General features: G+C 32.9%; 1 protein-coding gene across 3 annotated transcripts in view; it reads right to left on the bottom strand.

The window, feature by feature from the left end:
- The window catches only part of DYNC2H1 (dynein cytoplasmic 2 heavy chain 1), a 320,982-nt gene that overhangs the window by 173,279 nt on the left and 121,133 nt on the right, over nucleotides 1–26,570 (bottom strand). For 2 of the 3 annotated variants that reach the window (XM_045204038.2, XM_053924344.1), the window contains exons 61-70: nucleotides 24,583–24,709; nucleotides 22,892–23,033; nucleotides 22,193–22,302; nucleotides 17,535–17,555; nucleotides 15,396–15,494; nucleotides 13,642–13,765; nucleotides 10,554–10,717; nucleotides 8,445–8,564; nucleotides 7,694–7,828; nucleotides 654–797 (exon numbers count right to left, since the gene is read on the bottom strand). In XM_045204038.2, the coding sequence (XP_045059973.2) occupies nucleotides 654–797; nucleotides 7,694–7,828; nucleotides 8,445–8,564; nucleotides 10,554–10,717; nucleotides 13,642–13,765; nucleotides 15,396–15,494; nucleotides 17,535–17,555; nucleotides 22,193–22,302; nucleotides 22,892–23,033; nucleotides 24,583–24,709 (1,186 nt within the window). The remainder of the gene's footprint in view (nucleotides 1–653; nucleotides 798–7,693; nucleotides 7,829–8,444; nucleotides 8,565–10,553; nucleotides 10,718–13,641; nucleotides 13,766–15,395; nucleotides 15,495–17,534; nucleotides 17,556–22,192; nucleotides 22,303–22,891; nucleotides 23,034–24,582; nucleotides 24,710–26,570) is intronic. The other variant, XM_053924343.1, reaches the window with a different exon arrangement.

The raw sequence follows: 26,570 nt of genomic DNA, 5'->3' as shown, positions 1-26,570 counted from the left end.
GGGTCAAATGATTTTCTGCACAAGTAACCAGAACAATGTCCACATAGGAGGTAAAGTATGGAACAGTCTCCCAATCTCCCAATAATATTGCACAGCTTTGTATTTACTAACATAAAAGTTGCCCACGTATACTAATACTTTTTTAAAGAACAGTATGAATCTTTTTGGCTAAAGCAATTTATATTCCTTAATATAGCCTTCCCTCCATCAGAATATAAACTTCATAAAACAGCATGCACTGCTGTATCCCCAGTGTGTAAAACAGTAACTGGCACATCTTACAGCTTCAAACAAAAGGATATACAATAGAATTTTAATTGTTGTTTTACCAAGTAATAGGAGTATGTAATCTCTTATCTTTATACTTTCCTAAATCACTCGGGATTTTTCTAATAAACAATCATCTATTACTTTTTAATTTATACTAAGAACATAAATCATTTCTGGTTAAGAAGACCGTCACATTGGGACAGTTTAAGAACATAAAATACAATTAAGGAGCTACTTTCTTTTAAATACAGTTTAAAATTGTTACATGTGGTCTTCTTAAGTATAATTCCAAATAAGTTTGCTCAGGAAATTATTATTATAAATTAATCATCAGTAAAGTGATCTCTCGTGTTCCATCTCAGCTACAGAAACCAGCAGCATACCTGTTTGTTTTGCAGAGCTCGCTGGAAAAGTCGAAGAAATGCAGCCAAACTAAAACGGTACATGTTATTAATTTTGGACAAGTCGGAGATAATGAAGTACATCCTACTGGCACTCTCTGCCAGAGGAAGATAGGCATCCCTCTCCTGTAGATCATTAATTGGGGGAGAAAAAATAAATAAATAAATCTGAATAACAGTGCTTTACTGCCACCTACAGATCATTATGCACATTTCCAGCCACAGCCTTACTATTTGTACATATAGCCAAGAAACGAAGATGACAAATCACAGAATTTTAGAACTATAAGGAATAGTATGATCCAGTTTTTATTTTTAGAAAAATGAAGGCAATATATTTTAAATACTTCTCTACCCCTCATTTTACAAAGTTTGAAGTGGTCCATGGGCTGATCTTAATGAAGAGCAAGAGCACTTGTATTAAGGGAAGAAAGTAAGATGCAATTTTACATTTCAAAAGACAATCAATTTGAGTAATGAAAGAGGGTGTGGCACTACTAGGCTAGTCCTGCAGCAGAAAAAAGTGAGAACTATGAATCTAGTGTCGGCAAGAACACTGATGTCACTAGGGTGATGAAGGCTGTAACAGGTGGCCACATTAAGAGAATAAAATACCTAGCACTGCTCGACATAAGCACAGGGAAAGAGCCAATAACCACAAGGGCTTTGACTCTCACTGAAGGTAAACGATGATAAAAATGAGAGGATTGTAGATCAAATCATCTCCAGGTTCTGAATATAACTCTAAGAAGGTTCTCCGTATCATTTGATCACAGCACCAGGATTACAAATATGATACTGGTAACGTTATGTCTGTGACTTTCTTACGCTTGTTAAAAAGAAAGCAGAGAGTTCAAATCCCTTTTGGTACAGAGTGACAGTCCTGACATCTGCCAAGTTTAGAGAAGGTGGGGTAACTGGATTACAATTGACTATAATTTTGCTCTTATTCTAGTATTTACACAGCTCTTTCCCAAATGAAAAAAGTAATAATATATAATTGTACAATTTGACCAAGGGCCGAAAACACTGAAATAAAAATGTGAAGAAGTTATCGAGGTGAATGGGAAAGAATGAAAGACGTCACTGAAAACCGAGGCCTGGCTGGAGCCCGAGAATTCATAACAACATTAATCTGCTTGGTTGTCTGATTTTCATCAAGCAAAGCTCAGTCACTAAAATGTAGGGAAGGAAAAATATATTGTACTGATAAAAGGTTGGAATTTTACAAAAGGAAATATCAAAAGGAGTTAAAAGGATTTTAACCATTTGTAAGAAAATAGATCAGCATAATCACACAGTCAAGGACAAGCAGGTAAACAATGTTTTTAGTAAAAAAAATAGTTTATACCTCTTTTAATTAACATATTTAACTTGCCTTAAGTTCCAAGAATGACAAAGATGTTTTAAGAGTCATGTTCAATATGCTCATTTTAAATTTTAGTACAAAACTATAGCTCTAGAATTTCAGACAACATTATATCTGAGACCAAAAATAGGAGAGGAGTAAGTGCAAGCTATGCTAACCACCTATAAAGATCAAACTACAATTACAACTAAAATACAGAAAAATCATCCTGAATAACCAATGGAAGACTAGCCTTATAACCACAGACACACACATGGAATAGGCCACATCACCACAACAAGACTGGTAGGGAGTGCAGAGGAGGTGGAAGAGGACTGGCTGGGGCCCCACGATCAGCAGCAGCTGAAGTGCTGGATGGATATTTCACTGGCTGGGGAATTCCCCCTTAGAAGTGTGGCATCTAAATCCCAAGCTTGGGATTTAGCAAGAGTGAGTAAGGATAGTGAGCTTGGAGAGTGAGTAAGGTCCCTGGCGGACAGCACCAGAACCAGAAAAGGAACCCAAATAACATATGCATGTAAAAAGCAGTAGGGTTTCTGTTCACCAGGGAGAGACAGCTAGAAACACAGAGCGCCTCTTAAGAGGAAAATGCACTAAATTTCATTTGCAGCCACTTACCCTGGCTTCCAGCAGAGGGAGGGCAGAGTGGACTAGAGAAGCTTGAGGAGAGCCTGGGGTTGATGGCTCTGGGGAGTGAACTGGAGGCACAGCTGCCAGGATCCCTGTGCTGAGTGATTCCCCCACACTGCAGGAGTCATCTTTCTCAGGCAGAACACTCCTCTCCTAGTGGCATCAGCCTGAGGGGAACCAATAGCTCCACCCACAGGAATTACTCTGCCCCACTCTGTGGTGCTTAAACCTTGTTGCTGAGGAGGACAGCTGAAAGACATTCGCTGATTAACCCTACAGAAAACCTGCAGGCAGAGGCACATCAGTGGGGGTTCTGAGTCTGTAGCTAACCCTCCCCAGTGCCTAGTGTTAGACTTAAAGAGAGAATCCTAAAGGCCACAAGAGAAAAGCAGGTAGTTACCTACAAGGGAGCACCAATTACACTGTGATCTGATTTCTCAACAGAAACATTTCAGACCAGAAGGAAGTGGCATGAAATATTAAAGGTGGTGAAATGCAAGTAGCTACAACCAAGGCTACTTTACCCAGCAAGGCTATCATTTAAAATCAAAAGAGGAAAATAGTCTAATAATAAAATGACAAAAATATGTCTATCAATAATCACGTTAAGTGTAAGTGGCTTGAATTCTCCAACCAAGAGACAGAGGATAGCTGAATGGATAAGGAAACAAGACCCATATACATGCTGCCTCCAAGAAACCCATCTCAGATCGAAAGATACACACAGACTAAAAGTAAAGTATTGGAAAAGTATATTTCATGCAAATGGAAAAGAAAAAAAAGCTGGGGTAGCAGTATTTATATCCAACAAAATAGACTTTAAAATCAAGGCTATAAAAGAGACACTACATAATGATAAAGGAAGCAATCCAATGAGAGGATATAAACCTAGTGAACACTTGTTTACCAAACATAGCATCACCTAAATGTGTGAATCACACCTTGATGGACATAAAGGGAGAGATCAACAGAAATAGAGTCATATTGGAGGATTTTAACAACCCATAGATTTCAATGGATAGATCTTCCAATATATCAACAAGGAGACAGCAGTCTTACATGACACACTAGCTCAAATGGATTTAATTGATATCTTCAGAGCATTTCACCACAAAGCAGCAGAATATACATACTTTTCAAGTTCACGTGGAACATTTTCTAGGATAGACCACATGTTAGGACACACAACAAGACTGAAGATATTTAAGAAGACTGAAATCATATCAAGCATCTTCTCTGACCACAGGGCTATGAAACTAGAAATCAACCACAAGAAAAACAGTGAAGAATACACAAAGACATGGAAGCTAAATAACATGTTATTAAACAATGAAAGGCTAAACAAATAGACCAAAGAAATCAAAAGATACCTTGAAACAAATAAAAATGAGGACACACCAATCCAAAATCTTCTGGACACTGGGAAAACAATCCTAAGAGGGGAATTCATAGCATTACAGGCCTATGTCAAAAAACAAGAAAAAGCTCAAATAAATGATCTAACTTCACACTTAAACTTGAAAAAGAAAACAAATGAAGCCCAAAGTGAGTAGGAGGAAGGAAATAATAAAGATCAGAGCAGAAATAAATGAAGTAGAGTCTAAAAAACTAAATGTTACAATAGATCAATGAATCCAAGAGCTAGTTCTTAGAAAAGATAAACAAGATCGACAAACCTTTAACAGGTCTCTTCAAGAAAAAAAAAACAGGAATGAAATAAATAAAATCAGAAATGAGTGAGAAGAAATAAGAACTGACACCAAAGAAATACAAAGCATAGTAAGAAAATATTATGAACGACTATATGCCAACAAACTGGACAACCTGGAGGAAACAGATAAATTCCTAGAAACATACAATCTTACAAAACTAAATCAGGAAGATTCAGATAATCTGAATAAACAGATTACACCTAGTGAAACTGAAGTAGTAATCAACAAATTCTCAAGGTACAAAAGCTCCTGAACTGGATGGCTTCACAGGTGAATTTTACCAAACATTCCAAGAAGATCTAACACCTCTCCCTCTAAAACTATTCCAAAAAATTCAAGAGGGAAGGCTCCCAATCTCATTATACAAGGCCAGCATTATCAAATTTCAAAACCAGATAAAGACATTACAAAAAAGAAAATTAAAGGCCAATATCCCTTATAAGTGTAAATGGTAAATTCCTCAAGAAAATATTAGCAAACTGCATATAGCAACACATCAAAAAGATCATACACCATAATCAAGTGGGATTTATTCTGGGACTGCAAGGTTGATACAACATTCACAAATCAATAAATGTGATTCACCACATTAAAAAAAATAAAGGATAAAACCCACCTGATCATATAGATAGATGCAGAAAAAGCTTTTGATAAAATCTAGCATCCATTTATGACAAAAACTCTCAGCAAAGTGGGAATAGAGGGAACATACCTCAACATAATACAGGCCATATGTGAATGCCAGCACCATACTCAACTGGCAGAAACTACAAGTGCTCCCCCTTAAGATAGGGAACAAGACAGGGATGTCTGTTTTCACCTCTCTTATTCAACACAGTACTGGAAGTCCTAGCCACAGCAATCAAACAAGAAGACAATATAAAAGGCATCCAAATTGGAAAGGAAGTAGTAAAACTGTCATTACTATTAGATGAAATGACCCTGTACATAGAGAACCCCAGAGATTCCACTAAGAAACTACTAGAACTGATAAATGAATTCAGCAAAGTAGCAGGTCACAAAATTAATATCTAGAAATCAGTTGCATTTTTATATGCCAAAAATGAACTAACAGATATGGAAATTAAGAAAACAATCCCGTTCACAATTGCTTCAAAATGAATAAAATACCTAGGAATAAACCTAACCATGGATGTAAAAGACCCATACTTGGGGAATTAGAAGACACTGAGGAAAGAAACAGAAGAAGGTATAAATAAGTGGAAGCACATACTTCCACTTGTTCATGGATAGCAAGAATTAACAGCAGTAAAATATCTGTACTACCCAAAGCAATCTATAGATTCAATGCAATTCCTACCAAGATTCCAATGACATATTTCACAGAACTAGACCAAATATTTAAAAAATTTATATAGAACTACAAAGGGCCCCACATAGCAACAGTGATCCTGAAAAGGAAAAACAAAGCTGGAGAAATCACACTATCTAATATGAAACTGTACCATAAGGCTATAGTAATGAAAATAGCACACAGTACTGGCATAAAAACAGACACATAGATCAATGGAACAGAATAGACAGCCCAGAAATAAACCCCACCTTTATAGTCAATTAGTATTTAACTGAGGAAGCAAGCACATACAATGGGCTAAACAAAGTTTATTCAATAAATGGTGTTGGGGAAATTGGACAGATATGTGCAGAAAAATGAAACTAGACCACCTTCTTACACCCTATAATAGAATAAATTTAAAATGGGTCAAAGACTTAACTGTTAGACTTGAAACTATAAAAATCATAGAAGAAAACATATGCAGCGGGATCGCAGCTACTGCTCGTAGCAATATTTTATTGGATATATCTCCACAGCAAGGGAAACGAGAGAAAAAATAAATAAATGAGAGTGTATCAAACTAAAAAGTTCTTGCAGAGTAAAGGAAATCATCAACAAAATAAAAAGTTAACCCACAGAATAGAAGAACATATTTGCCAATATATCTGATAAGGGGTTAATATCCAAAATTTATTAAAAACACACCAAAAAACCCCAACAATCTAGTTAAAAAATGGGCAAAGGACCTAAATGGATACTTCTCCAAAGAGGACATATAGATGGTCAATAGACAGACATATGAAAAGATGCTCAACATCAGTAATCATCAGAGAAATGCAAATTAAAACCACAATTAGATATCATCTCTCACCTTTCAGAATGGCTATCATCAATAAATCAACAAACAACAAGTGCTGGTGAAGATGTGGAGAAAGGGGAACCCTTTTTGCACTGTTGGTGGGAATTCAGACTGGTGCACCCACTGTGGTAATCAGTATGGAGATACCTCAAAAAATTAAAAATGCATCTGCATTTTGATCTAGTTAATATTTATGATCCCATTTCTGGGAATATATCCGAAGGAACCCAAACCAATAATTCGAAAGAACATAAACACCGCTGTGTTCATTGCAGCATTGTTTACAATTGCCAAGATAAGGAATCGGCCCAAGTGTCAATCAGTAGATGACTGGATAAAACAACTATGGGACATCTACAGATTGGAATTCTGCTTGGTTGTAAAAAAGAAGAAAATTTTACCCTTTGTAACAGTATGGATGGATCTGGAGAACATTATGCTAAGTGAAATAAATCAGCCAGAGAAAGACAAATACTCTAAGATTTCACTCGTATGTGGAATCTAAGGAACAAACTGAACTAACAAGCAAAACAGACTAGCAGATGATAGATAGTGGGGGTGGGGGTTAGGAGGTGGAGTGATTGAGCAAAAAGGAAAAGATTCATGGACATGGGCAACAGTGTTTTCACTGCAGGGGGTGAGGAGGTATAGAAGGGGACTAAATTGTAATGGAAAAAAATACAACAAAAACATTATACCTGAGCCCCGTATGGTGTGGCTCAGTGGACTGAGTGCCAGCCTGTGAAGCAAAGGGTCTCCAGTTCTACTCTCAGTCAGGACACATGCCTGGGATGCAGGCCAAGTCCTCAGTTAGGGGGCACATGACATGCAACCACACATAGATGTTTCCCTCCCTCTCTTTCTCCCTCCCTTCCCCTCTCTCTAAAAATAAATAAACAAAACCTTAAAAAGAAATTACACCTGAAATAGTAGAACCCAGCAGGGTACAATGATCATCAGTCCTTATCCTCCAAGCCCCCAAATCTCATCACCCTTCCTCTAATAACATCAACCAGACCCAAAGCTATGGTTTTTGTGAATAGCTTTCTTTTTTGGCAATCATTGTTCTCCTGAATTCCTTACTGCACATTTTAAATACTATTAATATGAAAGTTTAAGACAACATGTGTAAGATCACAAAGAGGAAATAATTACTTGATCAAGAAAAATTTGGAGTTTATAAGATTCTTTAAGTGACTCTTGAATAAGTGCACTGCTTGCTTTTGTCTGATTCAAAGATTCAATCAAATCCTTATTTTCCAAAATATTGCCTTGAGATGTGGCGAGTGTCTGCAGGAAAATTAACAAAATAATTTTAACATTACTATATACATTAGTCAATTAAGAAAATTCATATTAACTATCATTAACTTAATGATATTTATAACTTATGTTATTGTAAAAGAATCTCAACATTTTTTGTCCATAAGAATGATACAAGAAATCTTTATACTATATCATCAAAACAGTGCACATATATTAATTTTATCAATCTAATAAAAAATGAAGTTAAATTGAATAACAATAAAAATTTAAAAAATAAAAATAAAAATAAATAAAATAAATAAAAGTTAAAAAATGAAGTTAAATCATAACTTCCTAATAGTTTTTAATACTTCTTTAAAATTCTGACCATAAACACGTAATTAATTAGTGAAATAATCCAGCATAAAGACAGTATTTGTTTAAAAATTGCTTGTCTTAAACATTATTTCCTAAAATCTTATACTCCAATACATCTAGTTTTTTCTGTCTGAATTTTGATTTTAAGATATATATATAGATAAGTCTTTGACACAACCAAAATCATGCTGAAGATACTATTAATTTTTAAGAAAACAATAGTTTCTTATATTCATTACAGAAAGAAATATAATACAAAACATCCCGAATAACTAAATTTTACCTCTAGAAGTGATTCTTCAAGCTTGGCTAACTGTATTTTCTTATCTTCTTCCTGTTGTAAGAGTTTTGTTTTCTGTTCCTCTAAATCAGGTTTTTCATGCTGAATAGTTAAAGCCAAAAGCTTAAATAAAAAATTACGGTCATGGTTATTCCAATGATAAAGTTCAAAGAACATAAAACAAAACAAAAACTTCCCACACAATGGCCTTATGTTTGGCCAAATACTACAGGTAATATCATATTACATATTCCTTTGTTTCTTCCTCATTGAATATGTGAGACACCTTCACAATTATTTCTGTGAAGAAATAAACTGATTGATAAAATGTTAAGTATTATAGGACAGGTATAAGAAATTGCATTATTTAACATATCAACATGGAATATTTAGTTTCAAAATTAGATTACATATATAAAAATTCTGGAAGCTAGTATTTTTTAATGGTTAAGTATTCACATAATGAAATAAGAGCTGTCTTACTTAAATTACGGTATCATCAAAACAACAGTGAGATACTACTTCACACCCCCTAGTAGGGCTATAATTAAAAAGACAAATAACAAGTGTTGGTAAGAGTGTGGAGAAAGCGGAACAGTCATACATTGTTGGTGAGAAAGTAAAATAGCTCAGTCACTTTGCAAAACTTTGTTCTTCAAAATGTTAAGTTACCATAAGACCCAACATTACACTAAAAAAGTCAGTGAACTGTACTTTGTATGGGTGAATTGTATAGTATGTGAATTAAATCTTAATAAATCTTAATAAAGCTGTTTCTAAAAACTCTTCTGTCAAATTCTTAATTTTGAAACTTCTAATTAGGGAATGACACTGCATATCATAAAATGTATAATTCAAAATCTGCTATATAAGCATCTTTTCTTAGTTTTTGTTAAAGATCTAAATAGCCACTTTCAACAATTACTATGGAACGTTTCTAGATAAAAAGAAGAAATTTTGGCTCTGGCTGGGTCAATCAGTTGATTGGTACATAATCTGATACACCAAAATGTTACTACTTCAATGATCTGGGCACATACAGAAGGCAACTGATTGATGTCTCTTGTACTGATGTTTCCCTCTCTCTCTCTTCTCTGTTTGTCTTCTTCTCCTTCTCCTTCCCTTTAGCTTTCCTCTTCTCCTTCTTCTTCTTCCTCTCTTTTTCTCTCTCCCTCTCTGTCTAACCCCCTCCCCAGGCATGTACAGGAGGCAACCGATCAATGTCTCTGGCACCCATGCTTCTCTCTCTCTCTCTCTCTCTCTCTCCTCCCCTCTTAGTCTCTCTGTAAAATCAATAAACATATCGGGTGAGGATTAAAAAAAGAGAAGCAATTTCATCAATTAATGCTGCCACATTTTGAATAATTTGTCCATTGTTTTATTCATAAGAAATATCAAGTCAAAAGATAATGTTCATAAAAAATATATGTAGTGAGCTATATATGATATGAAAAATATTTTAAAAGTTTCAAAAATTATAATAAAGTAAAAATTGTAGCAAATACACATGCTATCATATAAATCAAAAGAGGAAAAATCTATTGTTAGCTGAATAAAAAAGCAAGATGATAGTCAAAAAGTCAACAGGTATACCTTTAAAGAAAAAATGAGAAAGTATATAAGTAAATGTCTAGACATTAAAATTTATTTTGAAATTCATACAGTGATAAACTATAAACAGATAAAGGGAATTCAAAGATGTATATGTTCTAGAGGAAAAAATAAAGCTGAATAGGAATCAAAGATCCTCAACTAGTTTAATATGTCAATTAAATGCAATTTCCACATTTAAACTTCATTTTTTATAATTAAAAAAATGAAGTACCTGTTCTTAACCTCTATGATACTTCCATTTCTCATATTCTACTATATATGACAGAAAAAAGACTTAAAGTTACACTGAAAGAATCAGCAATTTGCTGTTAGCAACAAATGTACAAGTCTACCACAAATGATAGATGAAATAAACCCGTATGACTTATGCTAACTTTAAAGCATATTTTCAAAAGATTAAATGATAATCAGTTTAACAAAATAGCTTCCCACTCAAAATATCTAAAGGGTATACAAAACTAAAAAATAGTTCTAAAGTAAATAATGATATATGTATACCTGTCCACGTAACCCACTTCTTGTTGTAGTAAAGTTAACCTCAGTAACGATGGAAGCTGCATCCGGTGGAATAAAGGGATTTGGGTTTCTCGTTGACAGAAAAAGGCGAAATTCTTCATTGTAGTCAATCATTTTTTCACCTATTTGTACCACATAGCGTGGTCCTATTTTTTTAAAATGACACAATTAGTTGGCCCGAATATTCTCTATTTTGCTACATGAAATTAAAAATATAATTTTCTGGTATTTCTAAATATAGTTTATATTATAGGCTTTTCAATAAAGTCCAAAAGATAGCAACAGTTAGGCTATTCAAGGTACTATTAACCAGCATGCTTTATGAGTCGGCACTTAGGCAAGCAATTGTAAGTGATACTCATTGAGATGACTGAAGCATCAAGAGTATCTATGCTTACATTCAATATGGTTTCAATGTTGATTCTATGCTTTATATTCCAAATCTATCTAAAATAATACAATAAATTACAGATTACAAAAAAATAAAAACCCAACTATATATTATTCTGTATTTCTAAATTCATCAGTTAAAAAGTGTTTCTTAAACTAGTAGTGAAGATGTAATTCTGGGAGACAGATTTAACTGGTAAAAACCTAGGATTATCAACATATGAGTAATTACAAAGTTACCATTAATCACTCAAAAAGGGATTTATTCAGACCTCCATACACAGGTAATTCATGACAAGAAGTTAAACTAAGAAAAATAAAGTTCTGCCTTATAAAGGAGTACATTCTAAAATAAAAACAATGATATTCACTGTAAAACATACAGAGAGAAATTATCAACAATTATATCCATAACTTATGATATTTTAAACTGACAACAAATAATTTATTTTTAGGTACAAAATACATATCTTGAAAGATTATTTTCAAAGGTTAAGAAAAAAATTTTACTTAAAAACTTTATGTTAATGTAAAAACAGTTTAAAAAGCACTTTGTGATAAAGGAAATACTAATGCCCCAGAAAACAAAAACAAAATAATAGTGAACTTCTATCATTATCAGAGAGATACAAATTTTAATGCCCAGTGTAATACCCCTATAATAACTGGGATGATTCAAGAAAACTTATGCAAAGAAAACCAACCCTCATAACCTCTGAGTCCAAACACTAAAATGACAAAGAAACATTTTATGGCATCCAGAGAAAACTGACACGTTGCCCACAAAGAAGCAACAACAAAACAAGCAGGTTATGTCTCAACGGTAATGATATAAGTAAGCTAGAAGAGGATGGAATAAAAACTTTAAAGTGCTAAAGAAAATAACTGTTAACCCAGAATTCATGACAAAGAAAAATCCTTCAAAAATTAAAGAAAAAAAAGTTTGTGTCCATTAGCTCTTCACTAAATGAAATATTAAAGTAAATCATCCTGACCAAAAAAAAAGGATAATTCAGGTGGAAATGAAAAGATAAATGGAAGAAATGCTGAGAGAATTTAAGGATACTAGAAAGGGTAAATACATGTAAATATAGATTGTAAACACAATTGTAACATGTGGAACATGATAATGTATCACAACAAAAATGCAAAGGCAGGCAGAGGGTATGTGGAGTTAAAGTGCAGTCCTTGGAGAAATGGCAAAGTATGTATTTGTATAAAAATATAAGTCAAAGATGTGTACTATTATATGTAGAGTAACCATTAAGAAATCATAAAACTTGATCCAAAAAATCAGGTTTATTAGAAAACTATATCTGTTATTGGATGAATTGGTTAACTGTATTAAATTACATGTGTGTGTGTGCGCGTGTGCGTGCGCACGCGTGTGTGTATACACACACGCGTGCACACATGCACACACACATATAAAGACTGCATGGTAAATAAAAATGCAAAACCAAATGATGTATCACCGATAACAGGCACGCTTTATAAGACCAAAAAAAATTTGAAAGTAAAAGCATGGAAAAGAATTACCATGCACACACTAGCTGCCCAAACTTATTGAAATAATTTTAACATCATACTCAAAAACTTCAGAAATTTCTAGAAATAAATAAGGACATTTAATAATGCTAATAGGAAATAAGAGAACAGGAAGATACCACATTTCCAAATATGTATGCATCTAAATACATAGCTCCAAAATATTTAAATAAAAAATTGACAGAACTAAAAGCAAAATGAACAAGTTAAAAATCATAGAGACTTTAAGATATTCTCAATGCATAAGGCAAAACAAAACAGTAAAGACATGGAAGATAACAATACAATTACCGTATTTTTCTGACTATAAGATGCACCAGACCATAAGACGCACCTTCGCTTTAGAGGAGGAAAATAGGGGAAAAAAAGCCCATTCCACTGCCACGCCCCCGCAGTAAGCCAGGTAAGCTACATTTGGACTATAAGACACACCCCCATTTTCCTCCCAAATCTGGGGGGGTGCATCTTATAGTCTGAAAAATGTGGTAACAAATAACTGACTTTAGAGAAAATTAAAATAACCATTAGCAAAATTCACATAATTTTCAATTGTATATGGAACATATATGAAAACTAACCAATATCAGATCATAAAGACAGTTTCAACAGAATTCAAACAATCCGAACACATAACAGTAAGTTCTCTGACCACAATGGAGTTAAGCTAAAAATCAATTACAAAAAAGGTAATTAGAAAACCTCCAACTCCTTGGGAATTAAACAACACCAAAAAATTGCTAAGTAACATATAAATCAAAGTAGAAATCAAAACTTATGGTATAAAGCTAAGAAAAAACTTAGATGTAAATTTATAAACATAAATACATATATTAAGAAAAAGAAAAAAAATTGAATACCACTATTTTTTGAATATCAAGATTTCTAATTTCCACTTCACGAATATTAAAAAAAAAGATGACCAAAGAAAATCTAAGTAAAATAACGGGAATGAAATAATAAAGAGTAAAAATGTTTAAAAATACAAGAGTCAGAGGAATGTAATGTACAGCATAGGCAGTAGAAGTCAATGACATAGTTACATCTTTGTACAAAATAAAGTCAGTTAGTTATTTAGTTGATTATTTTGAAAATTTTAAAAATAGTTACTGTATGGAAACCACCATATATTTACCTTGAGCAACTAGATCTCGTCTCAATAATGGATAAAGAACAGGTTCTACACCATCCATCTCTTGTATAATAAGGGTTTTCCCAAAACGTACGGCCAACTCAAGAGCTGTGATAAAGTTACTGTCCTAAGAGAATAAAAGGAGTATGTATTAATTCCTTTATTTCCTTAAGATTTATAAAAATCCTTACAAATAATGAATAAAAATATTAACAGGAATGCTATGAATATTTTAAAATTTAATATACATGTTAACAATTCAAATTGCTTATGATTGCTTTTCTCATTTTAAGTAGTTGGCAATGAGTCATTTTTGTTGAATAAATTATCAAATAAGTAACTTCATAAATAATTCAAATAGATATATAAGAAAAACAAGGATTTTTACATTAACAATAAAGAAAGCTTTTTTTGATCTTCCATTATAGTTTCAAAATGATGTAGAAACAATTTTTCAAATCCCATACGCAATAAGTTAGGGAGGTAACCGATTGATGTTTTCCTCCCACATCAGTGTTCTTCTCTCTCTCCCTTTCCCTCTCTCTAAAAATTGGTGAGCATAGCCTCAGGTGAAGATTAAAAAAATAAAAAGAAATGCTTTGGTTATGTTCAAAATCAAACATTGGATGGAAGACAAAAGGCAAGATGATAAATTCTAGTAAACTTTTCTTTGTGTAGTAGGCCTAAGCATGGTGATAAGAACCTTTAGACAAAATTCTAAAACCATGTAAGAATTCTGAGGCTTTCTGGCTAGGAAAAGAGTAGTTTTGAGTATCACTTCAGGCCTCCAACTGTGGTTCAAATAAATTAAATACCTGAAGTAATAATTATTAAGATCTTCTACTGCAAGCCGTAAGTGACATTAAAGTGTTATGTATATTATCTAATTTACAGTTATTCTTAACACACAAATGAAATAAATATCCCTGTCTGATAAGTGAAGTATACTTTAAAGAGGTAATTTTTCAATCACCTGAAGAATATCTATGAAAATTAATCATATACTAAACCTTCCTCAAAAGGAAAAAAAAAACTGGCCAAAAATAATTTCCTTTGCAAGATAAATATGATCATGAGAAGTCACAACCCAAAAGAATATGATTAAACTTCAGTGACAGTTTGTCAAATCTTAGGACACATCAAAGACATCCTTGATGAGATACAGGAACAGGAAATTATGAGATATTGAAACTACAAGCATGCTAAAAGTCCAGCTCTCCAAGTTAAATTAGTAAATCTTCTTTCTGTAAAATCTAATACTTGTGACCTTAGTCATCACTTAGTGTAAATGCTTATTAATTTGACTGTCATTTCCATGAGGGCAGAACTGCGACTACTTAACTCACCATTAAATTCTAAGGGCTTAGATCAATGCCCCGCACTTAAAAGGAATCAAACAAACATTCTTTTTTAAATTGATTTGGAGGGAGAAACATAGATTATTGTCCCATTTATTTATGTAGTCATTGATTGATTCTGATATGTGTCCTGGACGGGGATGGAATCCACAACCTCGGTATAATCGGGACAGTGCTCTAACCAGCTGAGCTTCCCAGCCAGGGCTCACACAAATACTCATTCTTTTTTACAAGTTAGAAAACTGAAGCTAAGAGAGTTACATTTCCTTCTCCAGATCCCAGACCAGGTTAAATTATAGGACTAAGCTTTGAATCTATGTTTTCTGATTGTAGACCCAGAGTTCTTTTCACCATATAATGCCATTACTAGTTGGTAACTAAATTAGAAGTAATACATACCTGCTGGTTAATAACTTCCAAACGCGAGTCTTTCAAATGTGTTTTTAACCATTCTGTAGCTTGAGAAGAAGGGTCTATAAGAAATGGGCATACTCGACTCTAGGTCAAAAAAAATTGTAAGTTTTTATTAAATGGAAATAATACCATAAAAATTATGAATCAATTACTGAGTTAATTTTTTTCTTAGGCTTGGGGAATATAAATATGCAACCATGAAGAAAAATTAAAGGTACAGATTTTAGCTGCACCAGAGGCTACATTAATATATTTTAGAGCGATAAGTAATTAATATTAGATAATTAAATCTACTGCAATAAAATAAGTATACTCCTATATACTACACAGTAACAGACAATGGGAATTAACAATATAGTAAGCAAGAGCTCTAGAAACAATCAAGTTATTGCCTAGCTGTATATATTCTTTGGTTGAATAAAACATAAAGACTTTAAAAACAGAAGTATGAACTGAATGAAACATAAAGGCCTTAAAAAGAGAACTATGAACTAATCACAAAAGTATTACTGAAATACTTATCAATATAATTGCTTAAATTTAAAACATTAATTCTTATAAAGCAGTACATAATTAATATTACAAAAGAAGAGTCCTAGAGGAAAAAAATTACATAGGTTATAATTTAAGATCTAATGAACTAGGAACTAAATGCATTATAGAATACCCTTCACTAATTAAACTCTGAAACAATATGTATAGGGTTTGTCCAGAAGGAATCCAGCCATGTAATATGAAAAAGAGACATTTATTGAAGAAGATATAAGAAACATGGTATATAGGTCAATGACACCATAAAGTAGGCACCCTTCAAAGTAGGCACCTTGGGAACTCACATAGTTCTCCCAATTGCCATCAGATGCCCCTTCATATTTTCTTGAATCTCATCAATGGTCTGAAATCTTTTCCCTTTCAAAGGTGATTTTAGTTTTGGAAAAAGCCAGAAGTCACAGGGTGCCAAATCTGGGCTGTAGGGGGCTGAGTCACCTGGATGATTTGATGTTTCGCTAAAAATCTCCGCATGAGACACAATGCATGAGCAGGTGTGTTGTCATGATGAAGCTGTTAATCACCAGTTGCCCATAGCTGCAGCCTTCTGAATCATCCAAATAGTTTCCGCAGAGGAATGCTCAAGCTTAACACAAAATCTGATGCAGATTCACTGCTCTACTAGCTTAGTCGTTTTGAATGTAATGGCCACATAGTACACGTGCTCACTGAACAGTGTCTACTGACCCCAATGACAAGTACAGTGAAGTCATCATTGTTCACACATGCGCATTCCAGTCCACTCTCTTTGGCTGCCAGGTTACATCAATGTCATGCAAACCATTCTCATCATATTAACAATGGCTGGACTTTTTCCAGACAGAATATATATATTCTGGCTTGGGGACATATATACATACACATACACACACATAAATGAAAACTTTAAATATGTGTAAATATATGTAAATTTTAAAAGCCATCTAATAATTATTGTTACCTAGTAAATCAGAGCTAAATAACAATGACTGACCTAATCTATTTTTTAATTTCCACATTTATTTTATAACTATAATGCAGATGTGTGCTATAGGGATGAGATAACATGTGAAGCCTAAGTGAAACAAAGACTTAGAACTGAGGTATGTCTAATAAGCACAAAATGTTTTTTCAGTGACATACCAAGAATGAGGTGGGTAATGCGGACCACCTGTCCCAGGAACGAAGAGCATTTTACCAGCAACATTGTTTAAAACTGCCGGCATATGGTGATAATAAAGAGCTGACTGAGTTTAAAACAGCTTTATTATTGCTTTAAAATTCTCTCTGGACAATGCACGTCCTTTTTTCTTGCACCCAGAATGGACGCCCACCACAGTCCTTCCGTGTCACTACTTATGATCTTTACCCAACACCTATGTCCGGAAGTTCCACTTACTGCTCCATCATATACATCTCCTATTCCCAGCAAAATGAGATGGTTAGTAAAGATCCTCTTACATATTACTAACAACACTACACCTGGGATTTTAGATCTTATTTTATGTTAGCATTCAATAGCAAACATTTCTTTTACAAGTCTACTAGATTTTGCCTAACCATGAAAATATTTTACAATTTTAAAAAAGTTCTTACCCATGATTTCAAACCAATAATCTGAAGCAGTTAAAAAAAAAGAAGGTAAAGTTTCAAAAATCATGTTATTAGCATAGAAAATATTCTTAGGAATTTCAAAGAGTATAATTTGTATTATTTATTTATCCTTCTCCAGAAAGATTTAAATAAAATCTATAACATATATTTTAGGTCTGTGTTTTATGATTAAAAGTAGTTAAAATCTACATTTAACAAATTATAACAGGTCCAAAACTGTCCAGTTTTTATTTATTCATGTATTCATTCACCTACTGTATGTTGTATAACTACCACAGTAAGACAATGTGAGCAATACAGAATAAGACATATCTCCTTACCCTTAATGACTGTGTATCCAATAAAGAAGCAAAATATAAAAATTCTATAATGAAAGAGCACACAATATTCTATAGGATCACAGGTGGAGTTAGTAGAGGAAATGCTAGGAAGCAACTGCAGTCGAACTAAGAAAGGTAAGTTTGATTTAGTTAGGCAAAGAGGTGAAAAAGCATTTCAGGCAAAGGCAACAGCAGATGGACAGAGGAATAAAAGGCCTGGGTATATTTGGAAAATCGCCAGTAGTTTGACACAGTTTGACTAAAAAAGTGTAGGCAAAGATGCTATATATAAAAAGGCAGGAGTGATCCCAGTCTTTCTGATCAAGAACTTTTGATGCCATGTTCAGGGATAATGAAATTTTTATACTTCAGGAAATTGAAAGTCATTTAACTATATTAATCTAGGGACTGTCATGATCAGATTAATATTTTAGAAAGATCACTACAACAGCAGTAAAAGAAGTGATATTGGGGGCAAGGGACAAACCGGTGTAACAATGCATTTATCCCGGTATAAAATGGTGAAGGCCTGAATGAAGCCACTGGCAGTAGGTGTAGTTAGAATAGAATAAAATCATTACACATTTGAGAAAAAGATTTCACATGACTTGCTGAATAAGTGACTAAATGTAAAATTAAAGTGGGAATGACTTGCAGATTGGCAGCTTTCATTACTGGGCCAAGATTTGTGACATCTCTATCGGTAGGAAATAAGTGAGAAGCGGTTTATGGGGAGTCGGGGAGGAAGGGAAAAAATATAAGGGTGGACAGCCACCTTTGCCTACCCTTAGTGCCCCACTCAATGTATTTCTAATGGGATTCTCAACTACATAGCACTGCACACAAGGGGTGAGCAAGTGACCTGAGCTATCAATCAGAAACCTTTTGGGGTGCTGACATAAAGGCACTGGTGGGGGGTGAAGACATATAGTCTGGGAACATATACTCTGATAATGGTAAGTCTGAAGACACCAATGGCAATCCTTACTTAACTCAAGGCATAGAGAATTTATCTAACAATGAATCCATCCCTTAAGATACAGAGAGAGGGAAAAATGCCCTGGTAAAATCATTTGAATCCTAAAGCCAGTACCAATCTTTTGAACATCTCAGTTATTTAAAAGTATAAGTCGCTTTTTTTTTCTTGCCTAAATGCTGTGCTTGCCCACTGAAAGATTCTCCACTAAAATAATAATGACAATTAATAAAAAGACAGAGCTTGAGCTAGCTAGCTAGGAAGGGAGCTTCAGATAATATCTAACCAGGAGTTGGAATTATAGGTCAGGAGGTCAGAACAGAGGTCAAAGGCTAGAGATACATAATTATATTAAGTCTTTCCTTGGATGTGGGGGCAATTGTGAAGAGAATATTATCGAAAGAGATTATTTTAAAACATCTGGGATACTCTATCATTTTATTTTTATTTTTAATAACTGTAAGTGAGATAAGAATAAAAACATTTTATAAATAAAACTAAGGTTAGCTAAGAATTACATGAACAGGAATAATACAAAATTAACAAAATCAACATGTACAGAAACACACAAATGCACAGGTATGAGAGGCAGTTTTATAGCACAGACTGGCCAGATGCCAGGGTCTGAATCTTGGCTCTGCCATTGGACAGCAATGTGTCCTTGTACAAGCAACTTAATCCTTCTCTGCGCTTCAATTTCCATATCTACAATATAGGGTAAATTTGAAAATTCAATGACTTAAGTATTTAAGTACTTTACCTGTATAAATTCTTAAATAGTAATATACACACAAAACAGTAAGTACTATGTAAATGTTAATTATTATTTTTATTTATTTGGGATTTAATTGATGAAAACAATTCCCTATATGATTTACCTTTATAATTTCATATTATTTATAGTAATATTAAATTAGTTTGCACTTCCTCATCATACATTGAATTTCAGGAAGAAAAAGTAATCTCAGAAATTCTAAATGGTTTAAAGAAAATTAATTTGAAACTGAACTATTTACCAAAAAAAATGAAATATTCAATACATCTCTTTACAAGGAAAATGTAAAATACTGTAAGATTTAAATCAAAAAAATTATAATACTATGACATTTAAATTATTAATCATCCTTTCCATCTTCTTTTCGGATGTTTTTCATTCACACTTTTATATAGTTTCTAGTAGCCTTATAGTCTCCACTATCCAATGAATCCCACAATACTAAAAATATATAATTTATTACCCAAACCAGGACACTTTTGAGAGTAAAAGGAAAACTATTAGTAATTCCATTGGGACAACAGGCATAAATCATAGCAATCAGGACATATGGGCATCATAGCCAAGTTCTCCCCCTGTTCCTCAAGGACAAAGGTCATATAAGCTTTTAACTATTCTAAGAAAACTAATTCTTGTTACAAGGCCAATGATGGACAATTATTTGACTATTTCCTTTCCCGGGCAATATATACACTTCAATATTTAGCTCAACATAGATATGGTCATTTCAAGCATCTTTGTAAGATAAAGGAATAATTTTGACACAAAAGGCTTTTCTTAGCATCAATAAATTAATGACTACAGCGTTATATGTGGGAAAGCCTCCCTGGGAGGGAGAATCTCAGAAAAGCTCTACTATAATTAATGAGGAGAGGTGATATCTCTGTTATTCAAAAATATATTTTTATTCATTATGCTCAGCCATTTTTCTCAGGGAAGACTTCCAGAAATCCAATTTGTATGTTTTTAGAGATCTAATTTCACATACACCCCAGGGTGATGTTAAAGACATGTGCTCTCCCAATCACACCCTTAACTGTAACAGCTTATTGTAAATCTAGTATACTTTAAAATTGAGATATAGTATTGACAATAATGGCGAGTTCATTTCAACAAAATAACTAATTACCCTAAAAAATTTTTCTAAATGATGTTTGTTTTGTCATATAAATACATATAAGCTTCTATAAGAAACTTGGCAATATTAAATATAAAATATATCTAAACATATTATCAAAATTAATTTCAAAAACAATTTCTCCTGTACTTACCATGAAAGATAATTCAGAACACAAAAGTATTTATCAGTAAAATTAAATTATCATCAGTAAAAAATAAAAAGATATAATAAATATTCTTTATCTGAAGGTTCACCCCCACCCCAATTTCTTAGAACAAAAAGAGAAGAATATTTAAGCTGTGTTTTTTAAATCTGAAAATGACTGCTTTCTTAGATTACAGAAAAGTGGGAAGAAGTGATTATAAATCCTTGGAGAAGGAATAACAAATATATAATAAAAATCACATAGTTTACAATAACATAATGAATTTATATACATACGCATTTAAATTTCCAGATCTGTAATTCTAGTGTGAAAAATAAGAATGAAATGTTCAAAAATAAAGAACAAGCCAAATCAAATTAAAAGAAGACAAAACTGTTTAATTTTTGGTCAGCAACTTCTCTTCTGGTAAGATGGCAATGTAATCAGCCAAAGTACATCAGCTGATTAATAGGACTAATCAAACTAAATTATCCAGGAATGAACAGAGCCCACAACAGAAATCTAATAATTCTATGAACATTTAGTGTTCATATTTCCTTTGAGACTCTAGAGATATGGAATAAAGAAATTGTGTGTGGGCAGAGGGCATTAGAGAGAGAAAACTGGTGTTATGGAGTATACACTATTTAAGATACAAAGAACAGGGGAAAACTCACATTATCAAGGGGGAAAAATTATCTTCCAAGTTCCATAATAGAAAGGTAAACAAAGTTAATTGTAAAAATAAAACTTCATTCAAAAAATATTCTGTTTGTATACATGACTTGGAATCTGTTTTTGATATTCACTGCTAATAAGATTATAATAGTTTCAACTTTAAATGAATTTTTGGAAACATATACTATGTGAAAGAACAATTTTCCAAAATATTCCTATGGTCCTCTCTAATTTAAACCCAAAACTTAGCTCATCTTCACTTTGTATGACTTTTTTCTACAAAACAAAATTAAAATATAAAATCATATATGCTAGATGAAGGAACTATACAACTACATGAATCAGGTGTTGCTAATACATTTCTATTACTGTTAGAGAGATGAATTTAGCATAGTTTGTCACCAAAATAATGCCACTTTAGTTTAGACTTTTATATTCAGGTAAAAAAAAATTATACTGAAAATTATAGATTCACCAACTGAATCATAAATCAATTTTCATTAGCAAAATATTTCCACACTTTAGAAGAACACTGTGAAGAAAGCCTAAGAATTTGAAGAAGGTACTTCCTGGAGCAACATTCAAAAGAACTACTTCTAATGAGAAAATTAAAATTGATTAATTACCTGTAAGATAACAATAGCATTTTCTATGGAAAGGTCATCTGATGGTAGGCCTTCACTTTTCCAAATTAACTGCTCACTTTCAGTACAAAGAAATCGCCTTAGATCAAATTCTGAAAAGTTAAAGATATCAATAATATTGTACTTCACTATAATAACCTTGTCTTTGATAAGGGGAAACAACTCTTTCAAATGTACTCAAACAAACATCTTATAACCATCTTTAATATTAAATCCATTCTTCCCCATTTAACACCACATGCTAAAGGGAAAATAAGCTTACCCAAAAAAGTGCAAAGAAATGAAACTCAGTTAATCTATATTTCTATCTATTAAATGAATGTTTCACAAGTATAATAATTTGTGAAAAGCACAAAATTCACAAGGAATTTTGTAGTTCCTGCATCTCATCTTAGGATATGGAATTACAGTAAATATTAAAGTTATACAATGTTTAACTGTACTCATGCAATATCAAAAACTATTCAGTGGTCTTGGTCACACAGAGTGATTTTAGAAATAAAAGATCAATATAACAAAAACAATTCTCAGAGCATTTGTAGAACTCAGCAAATCTAAAGTAGCTACAGTATGTTTTAACTTAAATATTTTTTCCCATTTAAAAAAAGTAAAATGACAAAAACCAAAATATGTATTTTTAGTGTATTAAAATTTCAAACTCATGAATAACTAAATACAAACTTTCAAGACTAGCTGACTTGGTCCATTCTTCCAAACAGGTTTTTCTCAGACCCTCAGGAGCAGCAGAAAGATATGTAATAAAGGCAGCAGCTAGTTGGGCTCTTTTAGGAAGAGTAGCTAATTCTTCTGTTATCTCTGCAACCTGGAAAAACAGAGAGAGAGAGTAATGTACAGATATGTTTTAACATGGAAAAAAATGACGGCTTCATAATTAGAGTTTTGACTATAGAAAAACAATCATTTATGGGTTAAAAGTAATAGCTCATCTTGAACACAATTGTCAAAACGTAAAAATATCGACAAGACCTTTGATACTGATGATATTAAACAAATGTGTAAAATCCCAATATATTTGTAAAGATGAACATATTTTGTTATTGAAAGTTCTGAATGATTTTAATAAAAGCAGAAATATTATCACAATCATAGTTACATACATACTATGAATCAACATCACTGTAAAATATAGTAAAGAAACAGAGAGTATGAACAAAGGCACAAAACAAAGAACTCACTGAGGCTCATCAGTGAAAGCACAGTGTGGCTAAAACACAAGCCTGAGGAGAAAGAGTAGCAGTTTGAAGTAATAAAAGGAGAGAGGTGGAAGGATTGGAGGGAGAAACACTGAAAGGCTGCACGTGCCATGTAAAGGAGCTTCTATTTTACCGTGTGGTAGCAATGAGACATCAAAAGTGTTTAAACAGGGCAGTCCAGGACTGATGTTATGGACTGGGACTTAGAAAGATAATTAAACTGACAAATGAAGAATAAACCAATTACATGGTCAGATAGGAGTGAGACAAGTGGGGAGAATTCAGGAGAAAAAAAGAACTGGCATTAAGAAATTAAGGACAAAAGATAGATATGAGAGACATTTGTAAATTGATGATGACAACAAACAGGAAAAGTCTATGACAACCACATGTTTTCAGATTTGATGCCTACAGGAAAGATGCCTATGAGAGTTAGGAAATAAAAGAGATTTGGGACGAGAAAAAGAAAATATGTTAATTAAGACATATTATATTTGAGTTCCTGAGACAGTTAAGCACAAATATCTAAAGTATAGTTGGAAATATGAATTTAAAACTCAGCAGTCTAGAAATATAGCTCTAGTCAGCATCATAGTAAAGATGATATTCTTTGGATGAAATAACTCCAGAACAGTTGCAAAGAAAGGAGCTGAGGGAGGGTACACTGAGGCCAATCAAACATTGAATGAGCAGATGAGGAAAATGTGGTGAGGAAGGGAATCTAACTGGTAAAGAGAAGCAAGCAAACAAACAAAAACATGAGACAACATTTTAACAGAGTATTTCAAAAAGAAATAAATGGCTAACAGTGTCAAATCCTAAAATTACTATACTAGAAAGGGAAGTTCAAAAAATTTCTAAAGAATCCTCCATTTTTCCATCAACTCTTTTTCATCCCTGCCCTTCCCCTCAATAGCATAGACAAAAAAGAGAAATAGGCTGCTCTGTCTAAAACCCATTCATATAAAGATACTCTGCTTAAAGATTAATTCACATGACAGCCTAATGGCTGTTAGGTATTAATATACCTAGATCATTTATCCTAAGCCAGCTGAAAGTTAATGGATATTTCTCTCCTTTTTATTTTTTTAACAAATACATTATAAATTTCCAGTATTTTAAGGAAGCCCTTTTGTGATGTTTCTCTCTTAAACAAACCTGAGCATTCCATCTCTTGTGTTCTCGGTCAAGCTGATTAATTAAGACTTCTGCAGCTTTAATTGTTTCTTGTGCTTTGCTTAATTCAGCTTCAAGCTTGGCTGCCTCTGAAGTCCTACTCTGAAATCTATGAAAACATTAAAGGCAAATAAATTTAAGTGAGATTGGATTACAGTATCCTCAGGTAATAAAGAAAACTTATTTCTATGAGAATTTAATTAATGATAATACTAATAATATCTGTGTTCAAAATCTCATTCACAGAACAGGCACATATACCGAATATATATATATTAGTATATACAGAAAAGAATTCTCACAGGGCATGAATCCACTGTACAAACGTCTCCATATGACATCCAAGACCTTGTCATAACATTAATCCAATTTATCTTTTCAGGTATATTTCATTCTATTCCAGCCCAACAAAACTACATATAAACATCTGAGTAATTATTCTCAGAAAATGATCCACCCTTCATCCGCTGTGCCCTTCTTCAGGATGCTATATTTGCCTAGAATACCTTCTATCCCTTCCTTATCCCTACCTCACTCCTCACTTTAATTCCCTTAAATATCTAGCTATCAAAAATGTAAATAAAATTTTTAAATTCACCTCAAATATCCAGTCGATTACATATATTCTATCCCTATATGCCCATTCACCAAAATGTATAGTTCTTTTAAAATTAGTTTCCTCAAAAAACACCTGTATGAATTTATTGTTTTATTAAACATAATAGTAATATTCCACATCGTTACTTAGTTCTTCAACAAATATGTAAGTAGGCACTTACAAAATCCCCAGGATACAGAAACATATATCCAAACAGCTTATTACAGAGGTCTCACCAATAGTTAGCAGAGGATCTCAAAATTCATGTGTAGGTGTTTGATATTAAGTTGCATGAACTTTACAGTACACTTTATTGCCTCTTGAAGTGCTTTTTTTCCTTCTCCCATTAGACATAAAACTCTAGAACTCATATATCCAATATGGCAGCCACCAGCAGCAGGTGGCTACTTAAATTTAAATTAATGAAAAGTAAATAAAATTTGAGATTCAATTCCTCAGTCATATTATCCTTATTCCAAGTTCTCATTAATGTATTCTATCATTAATGGCTATCATAGTGGACAGGAGATTATAGAACATTTACATCAATTCATAAAATTCTTTGGACACATTGTTCTAGACCTAGAAACAGAAACTACACCCCTGTTCAACTCAATAATTATTAGTATACCTTGTACATATTACACTTTGTTTTGTGATAAATACTTGCCAAATTATGTTGACTTACATATTTCTGTAGGAGTTGTGTAAACAATGGCAAATGTATCCTTAATGTGGTCAAATTATGACTTAAAAATTGATACATCATTTTTACTTTTTCAACTCTCTCATCTTTTTAAAATTTTTTAACATTTAATTGTTGTTCCAGTACTATTGTCTCCATTTTACCCCCCCCACACATCAGCCATCCCCACTTTCCACCCTTGATCCTAACCCCCTCTGGTTTGGTCCATGTGTCCTTTATAGATGTTCCTGAAAACTCCCTCATCTTTGTAAATATACAGGAAAATAAGATTGTCACTCACAACCTAGAGTCAATTGAATCTTAATTAAGAATAAGTAACTGCATATTAACCAGAATTAATTCATTCTTGATAATGGCTCTAAAATGGAAAATGCCATTCTGTTTTACTTAAATTTCGAAGTTAATCCTGTAGGTTTCCATAATAATCTTTATAAAATATCAGTGGTATTTTGTACTGATTAAAAACAGAAACTTTATAGAGTTAGACAATTCTAGAATCTAATGGTAGCTTAGTAATTTATTAGCTGCTCAACTTAGGCAAAAACAGCCTTTGTAATCTTCAGCTTTCTAATGTGTAAAATGGAAGAATATCCGGCTTGCAGTATTGTTTTAAGTACTAAAAACATAAACACACAAAGTGCCCAGTACAATACCTGGTACATGTAC

The sequence above is a fragment of the Desmodus rotundus genome, chromosome 5 (genome assembly GCF_022682495.2).
Source record: "Desmodus rotundus isolate HL8 chromosome 5, HLdesRot8A.1, whole genome shotgun sequence".
NCBI lineage: Eukaryota > Metazoa > Chordata > Mammalia > Chiroptera > Phyllostomidae > Desmodus > Desmodus rotundus.
Note: the sequence above shows the minus strand (reverse complement) of the source record. Positions and strands in the feature narration are given on the sequence as shown.